The 21,625-nt window shown below is 41.6% G+C and overlaps 1 protein-coding gene across 1 annotated transcript in view; it reads right to left on the reverse strand.

Annotated features, from left to right (window-relative positions):
• glud1a (glutamate dehydrogenase 1a) overlaps window positions 1-21,625 on the reverse strand; it is a 32,911-nt gene extending 11,286 nt beyond the window's left edge. Inside the window, exons 1-4 of the mRNA XM_080450372.1 lie at window positions 20,972-21,625; window positions 9,384-9,464; window positions 7,939-7,994; window positions 86-149 (exon numbers count right to left, since the gene is read on the reverse strand). Coding sequence (XP_080306498.1) covers window positions 86-149; window positions 7,939-7,994; window positions 9,384-9,464; window positions 20,972-21,371 — 601 coding nt within the window. The 5' untranslated portion in view covers window positions 21,372-21,625. The remainder of the gene's footprint in view (window positions 1-85; window positions 150-7,938; window positions 7,995-9,383; window positions 9,465-20,971) is intronic.

The following is a 21,625-nucleotide window of genomic DNA, read 5'->3' on the forward strand; positions in this document are numbered from 1 at the left end:
GGCTCCCTGTGTGTCAAATAATTGATTTCAAAATACTACTGTTGGTCAATAAAGCTTTGAATGGTTTAAGGTGTGTGTGTCTCACCAATGAATCCTTTCTTGGCCAGCTCAACGGTGAATCTCCTGGTGATTTTCTCCAACTCGTTGTCCTGGAAAAATACAATTCACACACACACACACACACACACACACACACACACACACACACACACACACACACACACACACACACACACACACACACAGAGTAGTTAATGTAGGCAGAGTATTTGATTAGTAATGCCTGGAGGAGGGTGCAGGCTGATGACGTGTTAACCACTTAAGCCATATATACTTTCCTGTACGACATATAGCAAAAATGTAATAATAATAATCATCTTTATTTATACAGAACCTTTTTAAACAATGTTACAAAGTGCTTAACAACTTGAAATCAAACAGTGAATCATAAATCATAAACAATTACAGCAACAAAAACAACACACAACAACAGTACAGTGAGAATAGATGCACCAAATTCAGCTTTTAGGGGGTTAAAAAGGCCTTTCTATAGAATGGGTCTTTAATTTAGATTTAAAAATAGTTATGGAACTACCAAACCTGAGGTTCAATGGGAGGCTGTTCCAGAGTCTGGGGGCCCTGATGGCAAAAAAACCCTGCCACCCATGGTCACCCGCTTAGACTTAGGAACTTCTAGTAGGGCCGAATCAGAGGACCTCAGGGACATGGGGTTCCAGCAGGTTAGCTAGGTATTGAGGTGCCAGGCCATTGAGAGCTTTAAAAGTTAACAATAAAATCAATTCCAAAAGTCACAGGCAGCCAGTGCAGCTAGTACCGGGGTTATATGCTCGCATTCTTCACCAACTGCAAGCCCTTTTGGGCTATTTTTGGCCTATCCAGATTGGAATAACATTGGTTTAATTAAGTCTGAACAACAAAACTGGGACCTTCAGCAGCCTGATGAAGGTCCGAGTGACCGAATAATAATGATAATAATAATAATAAATTAAGTAAATTGTTTTTTTTGCTGTAAGTGAAGACAGGACTCCTTTTTTGCTCTTCTCAGATTTGCATTACTACAGTAGGTGATTTTAAATGTTTTATTTCCAAAGATGCGTCTCAGTCTGGACACTCTAACCACTAGTGATGTGCGGGTCGGGTTTTTTCATGACCCGCCCCGCCCCAACCCGCCACGGAACCCAACCCGCCCCGCGAACCCATATATAAATCTATGGCTCAACCCGCCCGCGACCCGCGGTGGGAATATATATATATTATAGCGCTCTTTTAAGTACCCAAAGTCGCTTTAAATGTCTACAGCAGCACAACATTGTCATGGGCTAAATAAACAAGCATATGTTGTTCAAAATAGTTTTTTTTTTTTTTTTTGCGTGTGAGAGCGGCTGACCCGCTCACCCGCAGCCCGCATAATTGCCTCTGAAATCCTGACTCGACCACCCGCGCCGCGGGTTGACCCGCGGGTTACGGGTCGGCCCGCTCATCACTACTAGCCACTCAAGTCGGATCTCAAACTGTCCAAAATGACACATAACAGATCGTTGTATGTATCATCAGCCTGTCACTGATACCTAGTGTGACGGAGGAGTTATGCAGTTCTGCTATGAGTGTGCAGCTTTTTCTTCACTTTTAGACTTCTGCAGCACAAGTTCAGCAGCACCTCAGAAATACTGGTGTGCGCCCTTCTCTTGTTTGCTTGCCAATCCCCTACGTTTGTTAATACATTATTTATGGACTGGTCCTGGACTCTCCTCGTCTTCCCCCCTACTTTTTTTTTGTGTTACTCCCTTCATCCCTTATAGCTAGACATTTTGGTACTGTAACAGCTGTTGCCACAGCAACCAATGCAGAAGAATTGCAGGTAGTTCCATGATGTCTGAATACACAAATCGGATCTGATCACACTTGCAAATGAACAGCGTGGGCACTGCAGTGCAGTCCGTCCATAACATCCTGTTGGAGAAACAAATTGGACTTGCCTCTGCAGTCTGAACAAATAAGATAATTTAAATTGAAAGGGAGGGTGAGGGGAAGCTGAGAGAAGAGTAGAAGTAGAGAAAAGAGAAGTGACTGAGTCACGGTATGGTGCAGTGGAACAGAGCGCTGCTGTCTATACATGGATTAAAACAAAATAAAATCTCACGGCTGAAAAATATGTAAAATGATGATGTTTTAGTAATATTGTTCCTGCTGTTCTACATACTGCCAACCAGGTGAAGATATCACAGACTGAGGCTTTAACCTTTGCTTTTATGAAATATCCCAGAGACCATTAGGATTTGATGGAATATGCTTCTGAAAATATTGCTAGTTTGACCACTTCAAATGCTCTAATCTTGAAATAATAACCGAGAATAGCCGATCTGCAAGCTCTCAATACGTCACAGACGTATTGAGAGCCTGCGCAACATGCTTCCATAGAAGACATGCTGGCTTCTATGGAATCCAAATGACTGAAATCAGCCGTGGCGACTTTAATCCATGCGTATGTCCAAAACTGTTACTTTTCTGGTAATGAGGGGAAAATAATTACTTGCGTTCCAATAGATAAGACTCAGTTATTATTTAACCCATTAAGACCTAAACTGTGTCATTTTTAGATTTGAGCTAAAAAGCATTATTTTACACATTGGGCTATTCAAAAATAGCAGATCAACAAGCCTACGAGCTTGTAGATCTGCTATTTTTGAAAAATCGTGAAAATGTGTGCAAATCTTTGAATATATATATTTTTAAAGAGAACATTTTTAACTAAAATCTTTGCTTCTGGGGGGTCAGGAACAAGATATTTTGATGGGGGTCCGCGGCCAAATACATCATTTTGGGGGTCCTTGACATGAAAAAGATTGAGCACCACTGATATACAAACATACGTTTTTCAGAATACTGTTGAGATTTAGGAGACATGTAGAATCGGCTTCAGGTCTCAATGGGTTAATACTTTTCATTAATTCAATATTGATAAGACCCACAGACAGGCAACTTTCACTAAGTTTCATTGCGAAAAAATATGTTGGTTCAGCAGTTCCTTCCCCACTCAAGCAATGGACAGCACACGGTTGTGTGTGTGTGTGTGTGTGTGTGTGTGTGTGTGTGTGTGTGTGTGTGTGTGTGTGTGTGTGTGTGTGTGTGTGTGTGTGTGTGTGTGTGTGTGTGTGTGTGTGTGTGTGTGTGTGTAGGGGTGGGAACTCCTCTCCATATCGCCTGGAATGAACCTCGCATCACCCGCCTTTCCACCATGGAGGAAAGCCTGGTATTCATACTAAAACTGAGCTGTGTGATACGGTTTAGAAAAAAGAAAAGGGGGAAAAAATGGGTTCCGGTGGTGGGTTCCGGTTTGCGTCGCATTGTTTTTGTTCCCCACATAATGGAATCAACTATTTTGGTCTCGCTAGTCACACTACGATTTAGAATAAAAGATGGATATACCAACGATTATTATACCAAAAGAAACAAAACGATTACACCAAACTAAACACATTTTAACTCATTCAGTGCCACATGACGTCTAAGACGTCATGGCCTGTAGCGCCCTGAGCGCCACATGACGTCTAAGACGCCATAAAAATAAAAAAAATCAAATTATTATTATTTTTTTTTTTAAATGTTCAGAACCCAAGATATGATGATTTGAAGATTTGCTGCTCCGTTCACTTCTTGTTTAACTTCTTACTGAAAAAGGCTGTATCTCGGCTCCTAAGCACTTTTTTTTTACAATGAATTTTGGCTGTGGCACTCAGAACCAAACTGCCATAAATAAGAATGGCACTGAAAGAGTTAAACTAGGGGAATCATTTTGGAGCACGGCACGCTTGGTTCGGGTCGTGACTTCCGGCCGGCCTGATGACGTCAAGTTATATCTGCTCCAAACCGGATCAGAAAACCGAAAATGGTATTGATCCCAGCCTAGGCTAGCCTGGAATCAATGAAGAGCATGGCGCGCTATTTGAAACATTCTAGTTGCTGGCAAATATACAAAAAGTGCTTCACAAGAACAATGTTGCTTAGAGGTTCACTTCATATGTTTTTACATGCATAGATTATCAACTATAATTCAACTTTCCACACTGTTGGTAGAGTTTCACTTTCACCTCACCAGGCAATTCCTGGTTGTGCAAAGTGTTTGTAGCCGGAGGCTACTGTTTTTGTGGCATGAGCTGTGATTGGTCTACTTGAGGAAACCATGCAACAGGTGAATGCTAAAATAGATATTTTTTGAACATGTCAGTCCTTTCTTTAAAAAAATAATCTATTTATCCATTAGATCAGTGGTTCTCAAAGTGGATTCCAGGGACTCTCAGGGTGTCTAAATTGACCCTTACAACTCTGACAGTATACAAATGGAACCATATGGACCCTAATCTCTCAAGCACCACTGCTCTAAACATGTAGTGTGTTGTTGTTAGTAGGAATAAACCATAGAGGTATAATATAACTAGAGGGGGGATTGCCCCGCCCCCAGCTATTCATTTCAACGCAATTGCTCAGTGGCGTTTTGAAGCACCCGGAAGTAAGAAATATTGGTTCCATATTGGTTCCATGGGTCCATTCCATTGGTTCCATGGGTCGTGACGGGTTGTGAGCATGCGCACCAACGGGAGATGCACGCGCAGAAGCATTTTAAGTGCATTCTCAGGTTTGACCACCAGGCTTGGCCGCTTCACTGTTCTACCGTGGTTCTGGGGGCTTGGAATAAACACAGAAGCACCCGGGAAGTGGACTAAGAAAGGGGAGGAGCCAAACCGAGTTCCAGTTTCTACACAAAAAAAAGGAGGTGGCGCCCCCAAAAATAAAGTTTTTTTTCCCCACTCTTTCTTTTTTGTTTTACCGAATGGGTTCCCACATTGAATGGACCCTAATGGGTCCATTTGGTTCTATTTGTAAACTGTCTAGAGTGTACAGTATGTGGAGATCAGGTCTCACATATCAGTGTGGGGGACGTGAGCAACGTGCAACACTGCCGCTCATACAAATCTATTATTATCACTGCACCCCACAGCTGGTGCTTTAAAAGACCGCATGCATGGGACCTGTCGCTCTGTGTGTGTGTGTGTGTGTGTGTGTGTGTGTGTGTGTGTGTGTGTGTGTGTGTGTGTGTGTGTGTAGTCCCTCTGTCCTGAGCAGTGACCCTCACTGTCTTTATTTAACGTCACCTGCATATTCAGCGTACTGTAAATGAGTGAGTGCAAGAGGGTGCCGTGCGAGGGCTGGACATGTCATATGAGTATAAGGGGACAGCTAGGGTTGTCACCCGTCCATGATTCAACCTGGACAGTCCAGGAATGTTGTTGTCGTTTCCAGGAATCTGAGTGTTTTTTGAGTGTCGCCTACACGCAATGGTTCTCAAACTTTCTTGTGTCAAGGACCCCCATCTATTTTGGCCACAGGGCCCCATCTGAAAAGGTTGTGCCAGGGACGCCCAGAAGAGAAGATTTATGTTAAAAACGTATAAAGATTATTCAAACTAAACAAATGTGTAAAGATGTACAAGCTTATAGATCTGCAATTTTTTAATAGCCAACAAATAAATGGATAAAGTGGTTAAAATGATTGTGATGTTGTGGTATTTGTTTCTTCAAAAACCTTAAAGAAATTAGTTACCGTTGTGACACTGATAGGAGCAATAGGAACTTAAAGTAACCTACATTAGTTCCATTAAGCCGGAACACAATTGATTGATTTATCATTAAACTAGAGTACATTCTGAAAATGCGAACAAGGGCCCTGATCCACAAAAGGTTGGGAACTGCTGGCATAACCACGTGAACCCTAGCATCCCTATTCTGGGGCAAACATTCATTAAAAATAGCCAATCTACAAGCCCACAACGCATCACTTTGGCCTTGTAGATCGGCTATTTTCGACAAAGAGATTTGGTGTAGAGGGAAAAAAGCAGCACACCTAGACAGCTTTCGGTGTTGGAAGCCTATAGCACTGTGATGCGTTAGGAGCGTATTCATAACAGGAACATTACAATAAGATGTTTTATGTGAAATAAACACCTGTCAAATATGCGTAAGTCGTTGTTTCAGTAAATTGCACCTGGTATATTTTAGCGGTGCAACTTTTATTATTATTTTCCCCCGTTTTTTTCCTTTTGTTATTTTTATTAAGTATAACATATGAAATACTATGAAATAGTGTTAAGTGGTTGATCACACCAATCAATTTAATAGATTATAAAACAAATCTTTTAGATTTTTTTCTCAATTCTCCAAAACAAAAAACACGCTGCTCGATTATTAGAAAAATGTAGTTGATAGAATAACCGCTACGGGAAAAACAATGCCGAAAGTATGTTTGTGTGGCAGCAGGTAGCAATGCTACGGTTAAATTCAGACCCTGAACATGAACGTGGTTCAGCTCTATTGTGCATCTGGCATCTTGCGAGAAAGCTGTGTTGTCTTTTAACTAGTGGTTTAAGTGACACAGTAACCATAGCCTGTGCAAGATAACCAAGGGAAAGTGACATACTAATAGAAGGGCTTTGCTGCCAAATGTTGGCACATTGCTTTATCCTTTCAAATGGAAACTAAGCCCCTGAAAATAATACCTCCTCCTCTGCTTTAGTGTCAAACACTGTGTTTTTTCTCTGGGTAAGACACACAGTGTGGCTCTGTAACGGTCACAGAGTTTACATGCATCGGAGCACAGTGAATAACTGAACACTGGTATTATGGCATTATATCGTTGCTGTCAGGCAGAAACCTCTTATCTCCATATTCTAACTTCGTGTTTTTTTTCTAAATTAATGCCCTACTTGATCATGATCATACTACAGCGTCACACAAAAGCATCAAAAGTAGCAGATCTGCAAGCTCGAAAAGCGAAGTCGCTCTGCTACTTTTGAATTTGAATCCTGAAAAATGAGGTTTCTACCCAACAGAGACGATATTAAACATTTTCAACCTGGTATCCCTATTTTTGGCATATAATTACAGGCGAACATTTGTAAACATTTTCACAAAATTAAAAAAAAAGAATTCCATACAAATAGATCCGCTAGTTTCTCTGTGAAACACCACCGTAAAACAAAGTATGACATAGGGCAAAGTATGACATAAGTGGTTAAGTTTCTACATGTGCGCTGCGGACAAAAACCCAATCTACATGCCTAAATAAATCAAATGATTTGAGCACAAATGTTGCTGTACACTGGTCAAGAAGGCAGGAGTAATGTGTTCACATGACATGGCCATGACCATATTTGGTATATTGCTAGTAATAATTCCAGGTATATATTACATTGTATTGCTCTATGGGTGGAATATGTTGGTTCTGCCAAGCATTGACATGTTACTTTATTCTGTCAAAAATAAATACCACACGCCTGAAACTGATCTAGACCTACCTGTGCTGGCAAGTATCTTTACTGCACCTCTACTGACTCAGTCTTTTTCAGTGTTTCAACTTTGAAGAATAAAGCGGGCTTTGATGGCAAGACCTGCCATGGTTCAAATCCCACCAGTCTCTTTCCTACTGTCTGTCTCTCCTAAACTGTCTCCCTCTCAGCTTTGCTACCGCCTGTCTCTCCTACAATGTCTCCCTCTCAGCTTTGCTACTGTCTGTCTAACCTACACTGTCTCCCTCTCAGCTTTGCTACCGCCCGTCTCTCCTACAATGTCTCCCTCTCAGCTTTGCTACTGTCTGTCTAACCTACACTGTCTCCCGCTCAACTTTGCTACTGTCTGTCTCTCCTACACACTGTGTCACTCTCAGCTTTCCTACTGTCTGTCTCTACTACAATGTCTCCCTCTCAGCTTTGCTACTGTCTGTCTCTCCTACCATAGTACCACTGTGTCCCGCTCAGCTTTCCTACTGTCTGTCTGTCCTACACTGTCTGACTCTCAGGTGTCCTACCATCTGTCCCAATAAATAATAAAAGTTTAGTGGACTGACAGAACAAGAACAAGAACTTACAGAGTAATTTCTTGGGTTGATTTTAACTCCAGCTTTGGCTCCACCGAACGGCACATCTGAAAGACATTCAACAATTACTAACACACTAACAAGTTAACAACACTAACACATTACTAACAGACTAACAAGTTCACAACACTAACACATTACTAACACACCAACAAGTTAACAACACTATATAGAAGGAACACAATGATGCGTGTCTTTCTCTCTGTCCGTGTGTGTGTGGATGTGCTTGTAAATCAGTCACTGTTATTCTGAATGCATTCCAGTGTCTGTGTGGGAGTCCTGCACGGGTCCAATTTTGACAACCCGCCCGCCAATAATCAGATCCGTAGACCGAACCGTGATTATATTTAAATACAAACCAGACCCGCCCGCCCGTCAAATACATGCAGTAAATGAGCCTATAGACTCAATTTAAAAGTATTTATTTTTTGCTTTTTATTTATTTTACGCAAGATAGCAGCCTTCAACAATAGCGTACATTCAGTGGTCAGGTTCATTCGGAAATCTGCACGTCAAGTGAAGAACGGAAGACAGTTGACTTAACTCACAAAAACACATTGAACATCCTGTTCAACCTTCAAATTAAAATCTGACAATGTAAACAACTACTGTACACGTGCATACTGCGTGTACGCACGTTCACCGGCGTGCTATGTTAAGTTACATACAGTAAGTGACGTTGTTTGGGCGGAAACAGTGCTGATTTTCACAATGAAATGTTACCCACCCGTTAGTTCAGTACTGCCCATCCCTGTGAACTTATAAAAGTGTATTTTTCACCCACTTTCATCCGTCAAACGTGGGTAGACGTCGGATATCCGTGGGTACCCGGACAGTTGCAGGATTCTGGCGTGCGTGCGTGCACTAGCATTACAATACTTGTGAGGACGTCAAATGTCCCCCAAAAGTATCTAATAGAATTATTGCAAGGATAATTTTCCTGATCCTCAAAAGGGAGAAATGGCTGAGTAGAGTTAAGATTACAATTGGAAAAAGATTCCGGCTAGGATGAGGCATTTAGAGGTTAGGTTTTGAGGTTGAGGTTTGAGAGTTATTCCTGATTCATACTTTAGTAGCGTGTCACTGTCTCACACTGAAAATAGCAGATTTAGATCGGCTGCTTTCAGTGCACGACACCAGCGTGCAAAGTATAACTCTTTACAGTTAAGAGTCATTTATAACATTTTTGTCCTAAGATTCTGATGTCCTCACAGGTATAGTAATACAAACGTGTGTGTGTGTGTGTGTGTGTGTGTGTGTGTGTGTGTGTGTGTGTGTGTGTGTGTGTGTGTGTGTGTGTGTGTGTGTGTGTGTGTGTGTGTGTGTGTGTGTGTGTGTGTGTGTGTGTGTGTGTGTACGCCTGGTAGTAAGCCAGGATTTTATAAATCCCTTCTGGGTTTTGTGTGTGTGTGTGTGTGTGTGTGTGTCTCACTCACCAACCACAGCACATTTGTAGGTCATCAGAGAGGCCAGAGCCTTAACCTCATCAACGGACACATCATTGCTGTATCTGATACCTGGAACACAACACACACACCAAAACAACATTAATCACAATAAAACATTTAGTATCTTTATGGGGCAGCTGTAGCTTAGTGGGTAGCTGGGTTTTTATTAGATGTTATATGCCAGCCATTGGCCAAATTAAATCTTAATTGACTGAAAAATAAAACAGACCACCAGCCACCATTTACAACCATTAGAATCATACAGTATTTCAAGTTTTATTTGGGTGCTACATAATCAACCGTTCATACATTATCTCGAGGTTGAGATACATAGCCCGAAACATTGCTCAGCCTAGTTGGTTGATGTACTATTGTAATATATTGTAGATCTATTGATAGACATCCCACAATGATGGAGTAGATAAATGCTACTATAGGAAACGATGGTTAATCACAGGGACCGTGCAGAAGTGCCTGTGTTAAACTGGTTGAAAGCAGCGTTTGTGCTACAGAAACAGGTGTAGCGATCATTTGTGCAGTGCACACGCACGTGACACGATGCGTATTACACTAATATGTCTGACTCATTTAAAATCTGGCCAGAGAAATCTTGTCGGCCACGTTGGCCGGCCGAGAAAATGCCCAGTGTAAACCCTGGTGGGTAGACAGGCCTTCTGGTAATCAGAAGGTCTTGGCCCCAGAATAAGGTCCCCCGGAGCACTCACCATGACCATCTGAGCAGCCATCAACTGGGTGACGCTGAAAGTAAATTTCCCCTGCTGGGTTAATAAAGGCCTACCTAACTTTATTGCGACACACCTTCACAAACTATTTAAATATTCACAGACCAAGACATGACATTGATACTGAATGAGTCCCATGTGTTATTTACACAGAAAGGTCTGCCAACCGGTTGGGTGAGAAACATTCTAACTTAATTCTACTGTATTTCATTCGAAATAATAATCATTATATTTTGCATACAAAATGATGCACATAATGGATGTAACATCAGAACTTGCCGCTCGCAGACAACCGTCAAGAACATAAGCTTTTTGTCCACCTGTCTAAAGTCAGTTATACTCTGCAATAGTTGTCGACCAAAATCCCTTTGTTTGCTCGGCGTAGTCATTTTTTGAGGCGCGTTCACACTGGTTCACACTGGACGCAATGAAAAGGATAATGTCGCAATGCTGTTTTTCAGATGTGTTATGAACATGGGATGTGTTTTGGATTGTTTGTTAGTTTAGAACAGTGTTTCTCAACCTTTTCAGGCCACAACCCCCCAAAATAATCATATTTTAACTGATAACCCCCCACCCTGACAAGCACATGGAATTGTAGGAGTTGAGGCATTACATTTAGTTTGACTCGGTTCCACAGATAATATTTGACAATTTGGCCAATGTTTGACACATTTTTGTTGATTACTTTTGATGCAGTAATGGTATAATTTTTTATTTTAGGCCTTAAAAGGCCTTAAATCGTACTTTAGAAATATGCAGATCCCCTGTATACACTTATACTGTATGTTGGTTTGTTTACTGTTGATTGAGAAAACAATGTTGCACATTAAGCTAATCATCCCCAAATTCATTTGAAGACCCCCCAGGTTTAGAACCACTGGGAGGCTGACGTGTCAGCAGCACACTCAACATAAGTTACACAGCGGTGTATCATAGTATGCACTGCTTTGGTTGAATTGTCATTATAAAACATGGAGTGGTAGCCACACCTCCTAATTGGATTATATCTTTACAATCTATTGAAAATGTTTACACCAAAGTTGACAATTATTAGAGGTTTGATTATTTATTTGACAACCCTATTGTACACTCTCTTAAATTAAGAGAGGATTTCACTGTGTATACCACAGGCTGATTTGATAACATCAAAGACTTGCAGTTCACCAGAGGAGAACTGTTTGAAGCTGTGATGGATGAGTTTGTGTACAACTGTGTAGTACTCCTTCGGACAAAAACCACAGACAGCTGTAGTAATCAGCCTAGAGGAGGACACACCCATATAACTCTGAGTGAAAAGGACTTGCAATGTTCAGGTATCACATGTATGTCTATTACCAACCGTCTTTGGTTCAAACCTCAAGTATAAGGTATTATTTGAAATAGTATACCTTTCAAATCTATCTTTTAACCACTTAAAACTCTATAAACATTGACATCATCTAGTCTGAACCAAGCACTACATTACAGTCATCCAGCTCATTGCTTTTAAAGTGCCTACATCGTTTTTATATGCAATTTGTACGCATGTGTACTATGTATATAGGTACATTGGAGTACTTCTTTTTATTACTGCTTGTTTTTGTGTACAGCTCTTTGGGACATGTTTTGTGATATTGGGCTATAATAAAATGTTACTTGACTATACTTTGTAGACTGGGGTCCTTAAGGGATCTGTACTTGGGATCCCTGCCCACCCCCCCCCCCCCTCTCTCTTTTTCATGTGGATAAAAGAAGCTAAATGTAACTGAGACTTCTTAGCTCTGTCAATGTCCCCTACTTTCCTCACTCCTGCATGACATCTTCCTCCTCTACCTGATATCCTCCTTGACTGCCATTTCATTGCTCCAAGGAGTGGATATCTCATTTGAGTCAAACTCTCTGAATGGAACTTAAATAAAAATGTCCATGACTCACTGATATAATAACTTTTGTGCTGATCTATGATGTATCTTATACCGTCTTGTTATCTCTCCTATGACCTCTTGCTCTCAGCTATCTTACTGTCCATCTCTCCTGCACAGTATCTCTCTGGCTCAGATATCCTACAGTCAGTCTCTCTGCGTTTCTCTCTCCTACACAGTAGCTCTCTCAGCTATCAGACAGCATGTCTCTCCTACTGTCCGACTGTTTCTCCGACAGGGTCTCTCTCTCAGCTATCCTACAGTCTGTATCTTCAACAGTCGGTCTCTCCTATACGGTCTCTATATCTCGGCTTTCCTACTGTTTGTTTCAATAAGGAAACAAATCACGCTGACTGGATTGTTCTTGTGCTGCTTGGACCCAGGAGGGAACCCGGCCTAGAGGGAGGGATTCCAAAGTGATGACCTAATTTGTCTGGATCCAAGAAGACCACACATTCATAACTCCATTTTGCATCAAGACAAACATGCTGAAATCAAGAATGGCACACAATGGAGGCAGCTGGTCGAAAGTGTGGTTGGTGAAATACGAACCATGGAAGAGAAGAGAATGAAGGGAAACGGGAAAACAGAGGGAAAAAAACAGATGGGAGACAAAAGAGAACAGGGGAAAATAAGAATGAAAGGCGTGTCGCTTGCCAAAAAAAGTAACAACTCTAGAAGCTAGATCAGTTACTGATCGTGTGTACTTGCGATCTGATCTACAAGCTATCAAGCTTATAGATCAGATCGTTTTTGGCAAGCGAGACCTCCATACTACTACACATTACACTTTAAGAGAGGCTTGTGTGTGTGTATGGATGAAGGTAATCAGACCACACCCCATCCTTCTCTGTATGACTCACAGACAGAGAGCCCACCAAACCCTCTCCGAGAAAACTAGAGGGATGGAAACTGGGTGTGGTCACACACACGCGTGCGCCGTCTCCCTCTCTCTCTCCCACACACACACGTCCTGAACATACAGTGCTGTTCTACATTGGTCTGCAGAAGCAGAATGTGAAAGCCTTCTACAATAACAATCATAATTGCTTGCTGCTGCTCCCATATCTAAAAGGTCTACTACGTCACTTCTTCATCCAACACTGCATGTATTACTAGAAAGAGAGGGAATGCTAAAATAGTGGCATTGTAAACGGTACTGAACAGTACATAGACTTGAGCAGCCAGAACCAGGTTATCCTCAACACTACAGGTCTGTATGCGCAGTGGTTCCCAAACTGGGGGTCTGGACCCCCAGGGGGGGTTTCCAAATTATTTTGGGGGGTCCCCCAGATGATTAGCTTAATGGGTATCGGCACATTTCTAAAGTGACACTTTAAAGACCTTTTTAATACAAAATTGTCAAATATTTCGTAAGAAAGAGACAAACATTGTGAAAATAGCCGATCTACAAGTGCACAACGCCTTGCACTGCAAGGCTTTGTGAGCTTGTAGTTCGGCTATTTTCACAATATTTAGCTGTGTAACTGAGTCAAACAAAATGTAATGTCTCAACTCCTACAATTCCAAGTGCTTGTCAGGGTGGGGAGGTCCCCAGTGCAAATATGATTATTTTGGGGGGATCACGGCCTGAAAGGTTTGGGAACCCTTGCTGTATGGGACAGTATCAGGACAGAGACCCACACGCAAAGGCCTTGATGTCATGTTACGATTAGTCTCACGTGGCCAAACGATGGGAGATCATTCTCTGCCAACTGAAACGTCTGGGGAAGTCTAAAAATGTCCGCTAACAAACCTACAGCCACTGCTTTGAAAACAGATCATATCACTCACCGCCCCAGTATGAAGTATGTAAGTAAAAGTATCCTTGGGAACAAACAGCTCCCGAGCCATGTGGCCCATAGGAGGACCTAGATCATGTTTCTGTAGCGTGAGGCAGCATGATGTACAAGTACACCCCCTGCCTGGAAATGACGCTGGTATGTCATAGGGACTTAACCCCAATCCAACCCTTGATGCTGAGTGCAAAGCAGGGAGGCACTGGGTGCCATTTTTATAGTCCTTGGTATGACTTGGCCAAGGGACTGAACCCCTGACCTCCCTGTCTCAGGGTACACTCTAACCACGAGGCAACTGAGCTGGTTTCCCAATATAAAGGACCGCCCTAAAGTCTTTGCATTGGTACTGCATTGCTGCTATTTTTAAATCATTCATTACATTTTGATTTCCCTAGACATTACAGCAAGCGGAGATCTCCGGTTGTTACTGCTGCTATGTGAGACTATGTTAGGATTAACTAGTCAAATCACTCATTCCACTTTGCAAATTGGATTGCACTTTATTAAAAAGCTGACAGTTTGTATTGATAAAAAATTAACAAGCAGCAGTGTCTCAACTGCACTGAACTCATAATCACAAACGAATGGTACTTTATTATAACTTCTGTTATACATTAATGTCTTATAGTACTAGTTTGAATTAGTATTTGACAGGGCCTAGGGCATTTAAGGTAGCACTGGAGTGTGAGTGTTAGACACTCAACCGGCGTGGTCTATATTATGATAGTAGTAGTATGTGTGAAATGTGTGTAAGGCTCTGCAGCATGAGTGTAGTGTAGTGAAATGTGTGTGTTGTATTTGGAATGGGGGCACAGACACGCCAGCTTTGTAAGTGTGCTGCGTTTGTGTACCGGAAGTTGAGAGCTGGTTAAGTCCCGGGAAAGACGCACTGTGATTGGCCAGTAGTCACTTTGAGTGGCAGTTGGGGCAAACGCAGTCAGTGGGGCAAACGCAGTCCCCACCAATATTATTTACGATTCTGTGCCTATCGGTACATAACTCGGACGGCGCTTAGTCGACTAGCAGACCATCGGCCGGTTGTCGCAGGCACTCGCGCCTGGAGGCGCTCGGGCGCGACTCCTCGGCCTCAAGGTCTGCTGAGTCGGCGCGCCTCCGTCATGGTCCAAAACTATACTTTATCGGCGAAAAAAAGTAGTTGAGGATTGAAAAAGTTTTCTCCCAAGCGGGAGTCGATCCCAGACTCCCAATGGTAGTGGATTGGGAGTCTAATAATTAGCGAGGTGCGCCACTGAGGCCGGTGCTGAGATTGGGTATTTGGGCTGTATTAGAATGTGACATCCTAACTCTTCTATTGTAGAAGAAAGAAGTCCCCGCCCGCGCCCAAAAGGGGGAAAGACTGTGCACTTACATATATCGCCAGACACAGAGAACCGCCCCCACAAGCTCACAGAAGAGGCTCCTTCCTCAGCAGTCAAGGAACTTCAATGGATTGTATACTGGCAGTTAATTGGTTGACGCATTGGTTCTCAACGTCGGGAACCCTAGGACCCAGCCCTGGGAACCAGGGCTGGGTCCATATGGACCCTTCCGGGTCTGTAACTCTGAGAGTGTGCACACATTTCTACACTCTCAGAGTTCAATTAACACTGAGGATTTAAATGTTTGAATTGGGGTCCCAGAGATAAAACAAAAAAACTAAGAATTGTATCAAATGTGGGTCTGTGGCATAATGCTTATCAAGGGGTCCTTGACTTTCAAAAGGTTGAGAATCACTGGGTTGGTGAATTCATTCATTGCAACCTGTACAAGCAGTAGCCGCGTCGGGCCGCTGAACTGGTGACAACCATGTCCCCAGAACCGTGGTGGATTAGTGAAGTGGCCGTCGCCTGGTGGTCAAATGTGGGACTGCACAACTTCCTCATTTAAAACGCTACTGCGCATGCTTCTACCGTTTGAAACCTTAGTGTGCCTGCTTGGTGCTCAAGTCTTTTGCATTTGGGCACTAAAATTGCTCAAATGAGGAAGAAGAGTGTACTTCCAGGTGCTTCATGCGCTGTTGAGCAACTTTCATTTAAATGGAAAGGTGGAGGTGGGGCCGTCCATTCTCTAGATATATTATAACTCTATGGTGACACTGACGACAACACATACAAATGATGGATGATGTGTTTTTATGTCGTACAGAAACACGGCAATAAGTACACAACGCAGCCCTGCTAAACAAATGTACAGGTGTGTACAGTACAACAGGACTGTCAGCATTCCTGTCCGGGGTGGCACCAACACTCCACTAAGTAAGATCGATGGATAAAAACACACATTATGTTAGGCTACATCTAAAAGGTTCAACTGGCTAGCGATCAGCTTTTTGCATTTCAAGCCTTTTCTCTGATGCTCTTATCCATAGCAAATTTACAGAACAGCTGACTAGTTGCAATTTTCTGCAGCAGCGGAAAAGGCTGCAATCCCTTACAGATCACATTGTCATCCTTAGATGCCCTCCTACTATCTACAAGTGTTGTTTTACCGGTTTTGACTCTAGGCATGTCAAGTGTCACAATTACCTTAACCCATTCATTCATTGTAATTTAATTCTCAGACAGGCAGACAGATTTTTTTATTTCTTTTGAAACATGGATTGAAGAAAAATAAAATCTCACGACTGAAAAGAGGATTTAAGTTTAACCTTTTATTTTTGTTTATATCCGAGACCATTGCGGTCTTATGGAAGATGCTTCTTAACATATTGCTAGTTTTACCGCTTCAAATGCTCTAATCTTTAAAAAGAAATAACCGAAAATAGCCTATCTACAAGATTGAGAGCTTGTAGATTGTCTGGCGTGGCGACTGATACAGTAACTTTACTCCTAAAATAACGTAAGTTACATTCTCTACCCAGTGCCTGTCAGACCACCCTGTACAGGATTTGTATACTTATGTTCTATTTTTTTCTTTATATCTCATAACAGTGTTCTATTTATATGTCTCATAATGTGTCTCATGCTCTTGGATACTGTGTACTGTCCTGCTACAGCGCAAAACAATTTCACACCGGGATCAATAAATTATCTGTCTGTCACGCATGTAATGAGCAACCAGCAGTAATATGTACCAGGTCAGAACAACTACAGTGTACTTGAGCCTAGACTGACCAAGAGGAATGAAGGCACATTTAGGGCTGTCACGATTACAAATTTAAAGGTAGGGTAAGTGATTTACGTTGGTTAAAATAATTGTTAAATAGCTCTATATTATGATAGTACTCATTGCTATAGAGTGTTTGTTCAGTATTAGGAGTCTCCTTGTCTCTCCACCTCTTTATTAAACAGAAAATGAATTTTCGTTTCAGTTTCAGTTTCATTTCCAATTTTATCCAACCAGGACAGAGAACTCAATCAGGATACAGATTAAACAAGTGAAATTGGAAGTGATGACACTAAGAAATGAGCATGCAAAATTGGAACTGGAACACTATACAAATTAAGCTTAAAAATGGGTACTTTCTCCCGATTGGCTGAGATGTTGACACCTACCGAAAAATGTATTTTCTGTTTATTAAAGAGCTGGAGAGACAGGGAGACATCTGTTACTGAAAAAACACTCTATAGCAATGATTACTATCAGAATATATATAGTATTTTAACCTTTTAACAAAATACTTTTTGTTTTAACCAAAAAATATCACTTACCCTACCTTTAAGTTGACGTTAATTGTCACTCAGATAATTGCGATTAATGATTTAATTGTGTTTGGCATTGAACATTAGAACACATGAATACAAAATAAATTTCTGTTTGCCTTTTAGGCTTCGTAAACAAAAATTCTGTACAGGGCAGATAACAAATAACTTACAACTTACACAAATAACTTACATTTACAAATAAATTATTGACAACAATGTAAAAATATCAGAAATAGCTGATCTACAAGCTTACAACGCGTCACGAATGTAAGCTTGTACCTCTGCTATTTCTGCTTTTTTTATATTTGAAAATGTAAGAACATTTTTCAACATGGAAACGATTATGCAAAAATAATTGTGATTATATCAAATAATTGCGATTAGACGATTATGTAATAATAGTGACAGGCCTATGCACGTTACCTATAAGTTATACATCTGACAGTGTCACATGCGCAATTTAGTGATTTGAAACCATATGGACTTTGTCCAAATAAAATCCCATCCCACCTAAAATGAGTGATTATGTTTATGTAAACGTAAATACAAATTCCCATCGAAAGGAGGTGTCATTCACTGCCGCCGTTTTTCCTTTTTCTCCTTTGTACATATAGTGTTTGTATTTGTTGATAACATGTATTAGTGTAAATTAATTGTTTATGCTATGTTGATGAATTGAATACATAGGACCACAATGGAAACAAGTCCCCAGGACCTTTTTGTGTTATCGCCCTCTATCGTAAACCACTGAAAACACCACATGACGAGTGACTCGTCAATGGCGTTGTGAGCCTTGGATTGAAATGACGAGTATACTCGTCAATGGCAGTCAATGAGTTACTACGTGCCGTTTACATTTCTGACTAATAAAGTATTCAAACAATCAATCAATTCTGCACATAATCTGACAGTCATACACACATCCCAGCAAACTATAGACCAGTGGTTGTCAAAGTGGGGTCCGGGGACCCTTAGAGGTCCATGAAGGGGTTCCAGGGGGTCCCAAGCTAAATGATTGATACTACCTAGGAACCAAATGCACCTTTACAGGTCCGTAACTTAGGGAGTGTACAAATGGAAACAACAGTCGGCCCATTTGGTTCCATTTGTACTCTCTCAGAGTTATGGGGGTCCGTGTGGCCTACTGCATATCGTCTCTACCGGGTGGAAACCTCATATGTCCAAAACTGTTACTTTTCAGGATTCAAATAAAAAAGTAGCAAAAGTAGCAAATTCAGTGAGCTTGTGGATCTGCTACTTTGGATGCTTTTGAGTGACGCTGTAGTATGATCAAGTAGGGCATCAATTTACGAAAAAACTAAAAGTTAGAATATGGAGATAAGAGGTTTCTGCCCGACAGCAACGATATCAAACTGTGGGTCCGTGAAATTAAAAGGTTTAAGAATCACTGCTATACACAGTCGTACACCATCTCTTTGTCTTGAGAGTTAATAGTTAGAATTTGTCCTCCCAGTGACATCAGGTCACTCTACTCCCTGTGGTGCTAAATACAGCTCAGAGAAATGATGTAAAGGAAATAGATATAGCATGAGACCCGACGCTTGACAGCAGATACTGTCAGAACACGGATTTCACACACAGAGAGCAGTGGTAGAGTAAACTGTTATAGCGCTTATTAGGAATTCATATTAAGATAACAGCATTACACCCAAAGACCACATTTAATCCACTGCCTGAATAAACATGCAGATGTATTGGTAAGGCTTTTACAGGGGGTTCACACGTGTCATGTCTTATTTACTGTAGGATTGTACAGTAACCATAATAAAGCACCAGCAAGTGGGATTTTGAAGCAACTTTTTACAGAAACAGAGAATCTTAGTAATAATCTAAATTGCTAGAGGAAATGTTTAACTTTATGCATTGAGGTGAATGGCATAGACTGCTCTGCCCGAGTCCATGCAAATTATTAGCCTGGAAGGCAAAGCTGAAGGTAGCCACAAAGTAAATAAGTTGTATGGCACAAACAGGTGTTATACTGAAATGGACAAACTATCAGATATGGTGACTCCAGAGGTTGCCGTTTTGCCATTTCAATAAATTGCTGAGCAAGAATATGGCAGGTTTGCTCCTGAAATATTTATAAATTGCTGAACAAGAATATGGTAGGTTTGCTTTGCACCAGAAATATTTATAAATTGCTGAGCAAGAATATGGCAGGTTTGCTTTGCACCTGAAATATTTGGTTGGGGCTAACTGCCAGTTTTCTATATCTGATAGGTAGACCTTTTTTGTAATTGCCAATTTGAAACTGGCTATTGCAAACTTTGTCAGAGATTTTGACACTTAGGGCAGATTACAAAAGGCTATATAATGTGATATGACGGCCTGCACAAAAAAGAACAACTTGTCAGTCTGCGTCGAGATCTGCTTGGACGTGCCCAAGGTATATTTCTTTAAATCAATGCAGCAAATCTGCTGCGAAGAAAAGTGCAGTGGCACTAAGTGGCACTGCATGCAAGTTATGTTCCTCTGTGACTTGTTTAGTTTAATTTTCAGTAATCCGACACTAAATTATTACATTATGTTGCTATATATGTGTCATATCAACACATACAGCATTTGTTTGCACATACCAAACGTTGTTTTTCCCATCATGTGGGGGGTATAAATAAATAGGCATAGATCTAAACATTCAGTGAAAGGCCTCTCTCAATTCACCGGGTTACACCAATTACAGTGTAACTTCGGTGCCAACCACGGTGCCAACTCTCGCTGTTTGAGGAGTTTGGACTACTTAAACCATATTTAATAAATAGACCCTCCAGAAAAATGCAATTATGCGATCTCATAATTTAACGCATAATCAGCCAAATGGCACAGATTATGTGAGGGAACATTTTTCAAAAAGGGCGCATTATCGCATATTTCCGAGCAAACTTCCCATATATTTTGCAACTTATTTACGCATATTTAACTTTTTCCGCAACTTTTCGCATATTTCGCAACATCCCGCATATTTCGCAACTTCCCACATATTTCACCACATAAAATCACATCAAACGTGCATATTTCACAACTTTTCGCATATTTTGTAACTTTCCTCATATTTCGCAAGTTTTCGCAATTCGCATAGTTCACAACTTCCCACAATTTCACCGGAAAAAAATCACATAAAAAACCTGCATATTTCATTGCAAAATCAAGGACTTTAACCCGCAAAATCAGGGATTTTAGCCCGTGTTTTTCTGGAGGGTCTAAATAAACCTTTGCAGTGTGTGCAGTGCTGCGCCCGGTAGCCCTCCACCACCTCTCACTTATTTATTATTATGTTGTTGTATTATTATTATTATTATTATTAATTATTGTTATCATACCTCCTTTGCCGGGATGGCTGTGCTGGGCCCGGTAGCGTTCCACCACATCCCACTTATTTATTATTATCATTATTATTATTACTATTATAATTATTATAATAATAATAATAATTATTATTATTATTATTATTATTATTGCTATCCTCACCTCCTTTGCAGGGGGTCCTGTGCTGGCTGTGCTGGGCCCGGTAGCCCTCAATCACCTCCCACTCCCCGTTGTCCCTCTTGATGGGGAAGCAGACGCTCAGGACGTGGTTGCAGGGCTTGATGATCTTCAGGATGCCCCGCACCCGGTGGCGCTTCTGCTCCGGCGTCTCCTTGTTGCGCAGGTCCTCCACCAGCTGGTCCTCCACGATGGCGGCGCCGCGGTCGAAGAAGCCCTCCACCATGGTGAAGAAGTTGGGGTCGTCGTCGCCGTCCACCGCCTTGCTGTAGCTCCGGAGCCGCAGCGAGGAGGAGGAAGCCACCGCCGGGAGGAGAGCAGCCGAGTCCGCCGCCAGGAGGGAGCCCGCTCCCCGGGTGAGGAGTTCACCCAAATACCGGTACATTTTGATCGTGTCGAGGTGAGTTTTTAGACTTTTTACCCGTGCTGCCGCTGTCCTGAGCCTAAAGGGGGGATGATGAGTGTGTTAAACCCGAAGGAAAGGTTCTAAAATGAACCCGTAAAAGGGAGGAAAGTCAGGAAAGGAAATAAAAAACTGAATGCTATGACGGGGGGGAACAGAAAGAGAATGTGACCGCAGAGAGAGGCGTTTCGTTCCGCATTGATGTGACAGTCAGACAACTCTGCTCTACCGGCCAT

This window comes from Gymnoscopelus braueri (genome assembly GCF_963280865.1).
Source record: "Gymnoscopelus braueri genome assembly, chromosome: 14".
Classification (NCBI taxonomy): domain Eukaryota; kingdom Metazoa; phylum Chordata; class Actinopteri; order Myctophiformes; family Myctophidae; genus Gymnoscopelus; species Gymnoscopelus braueri.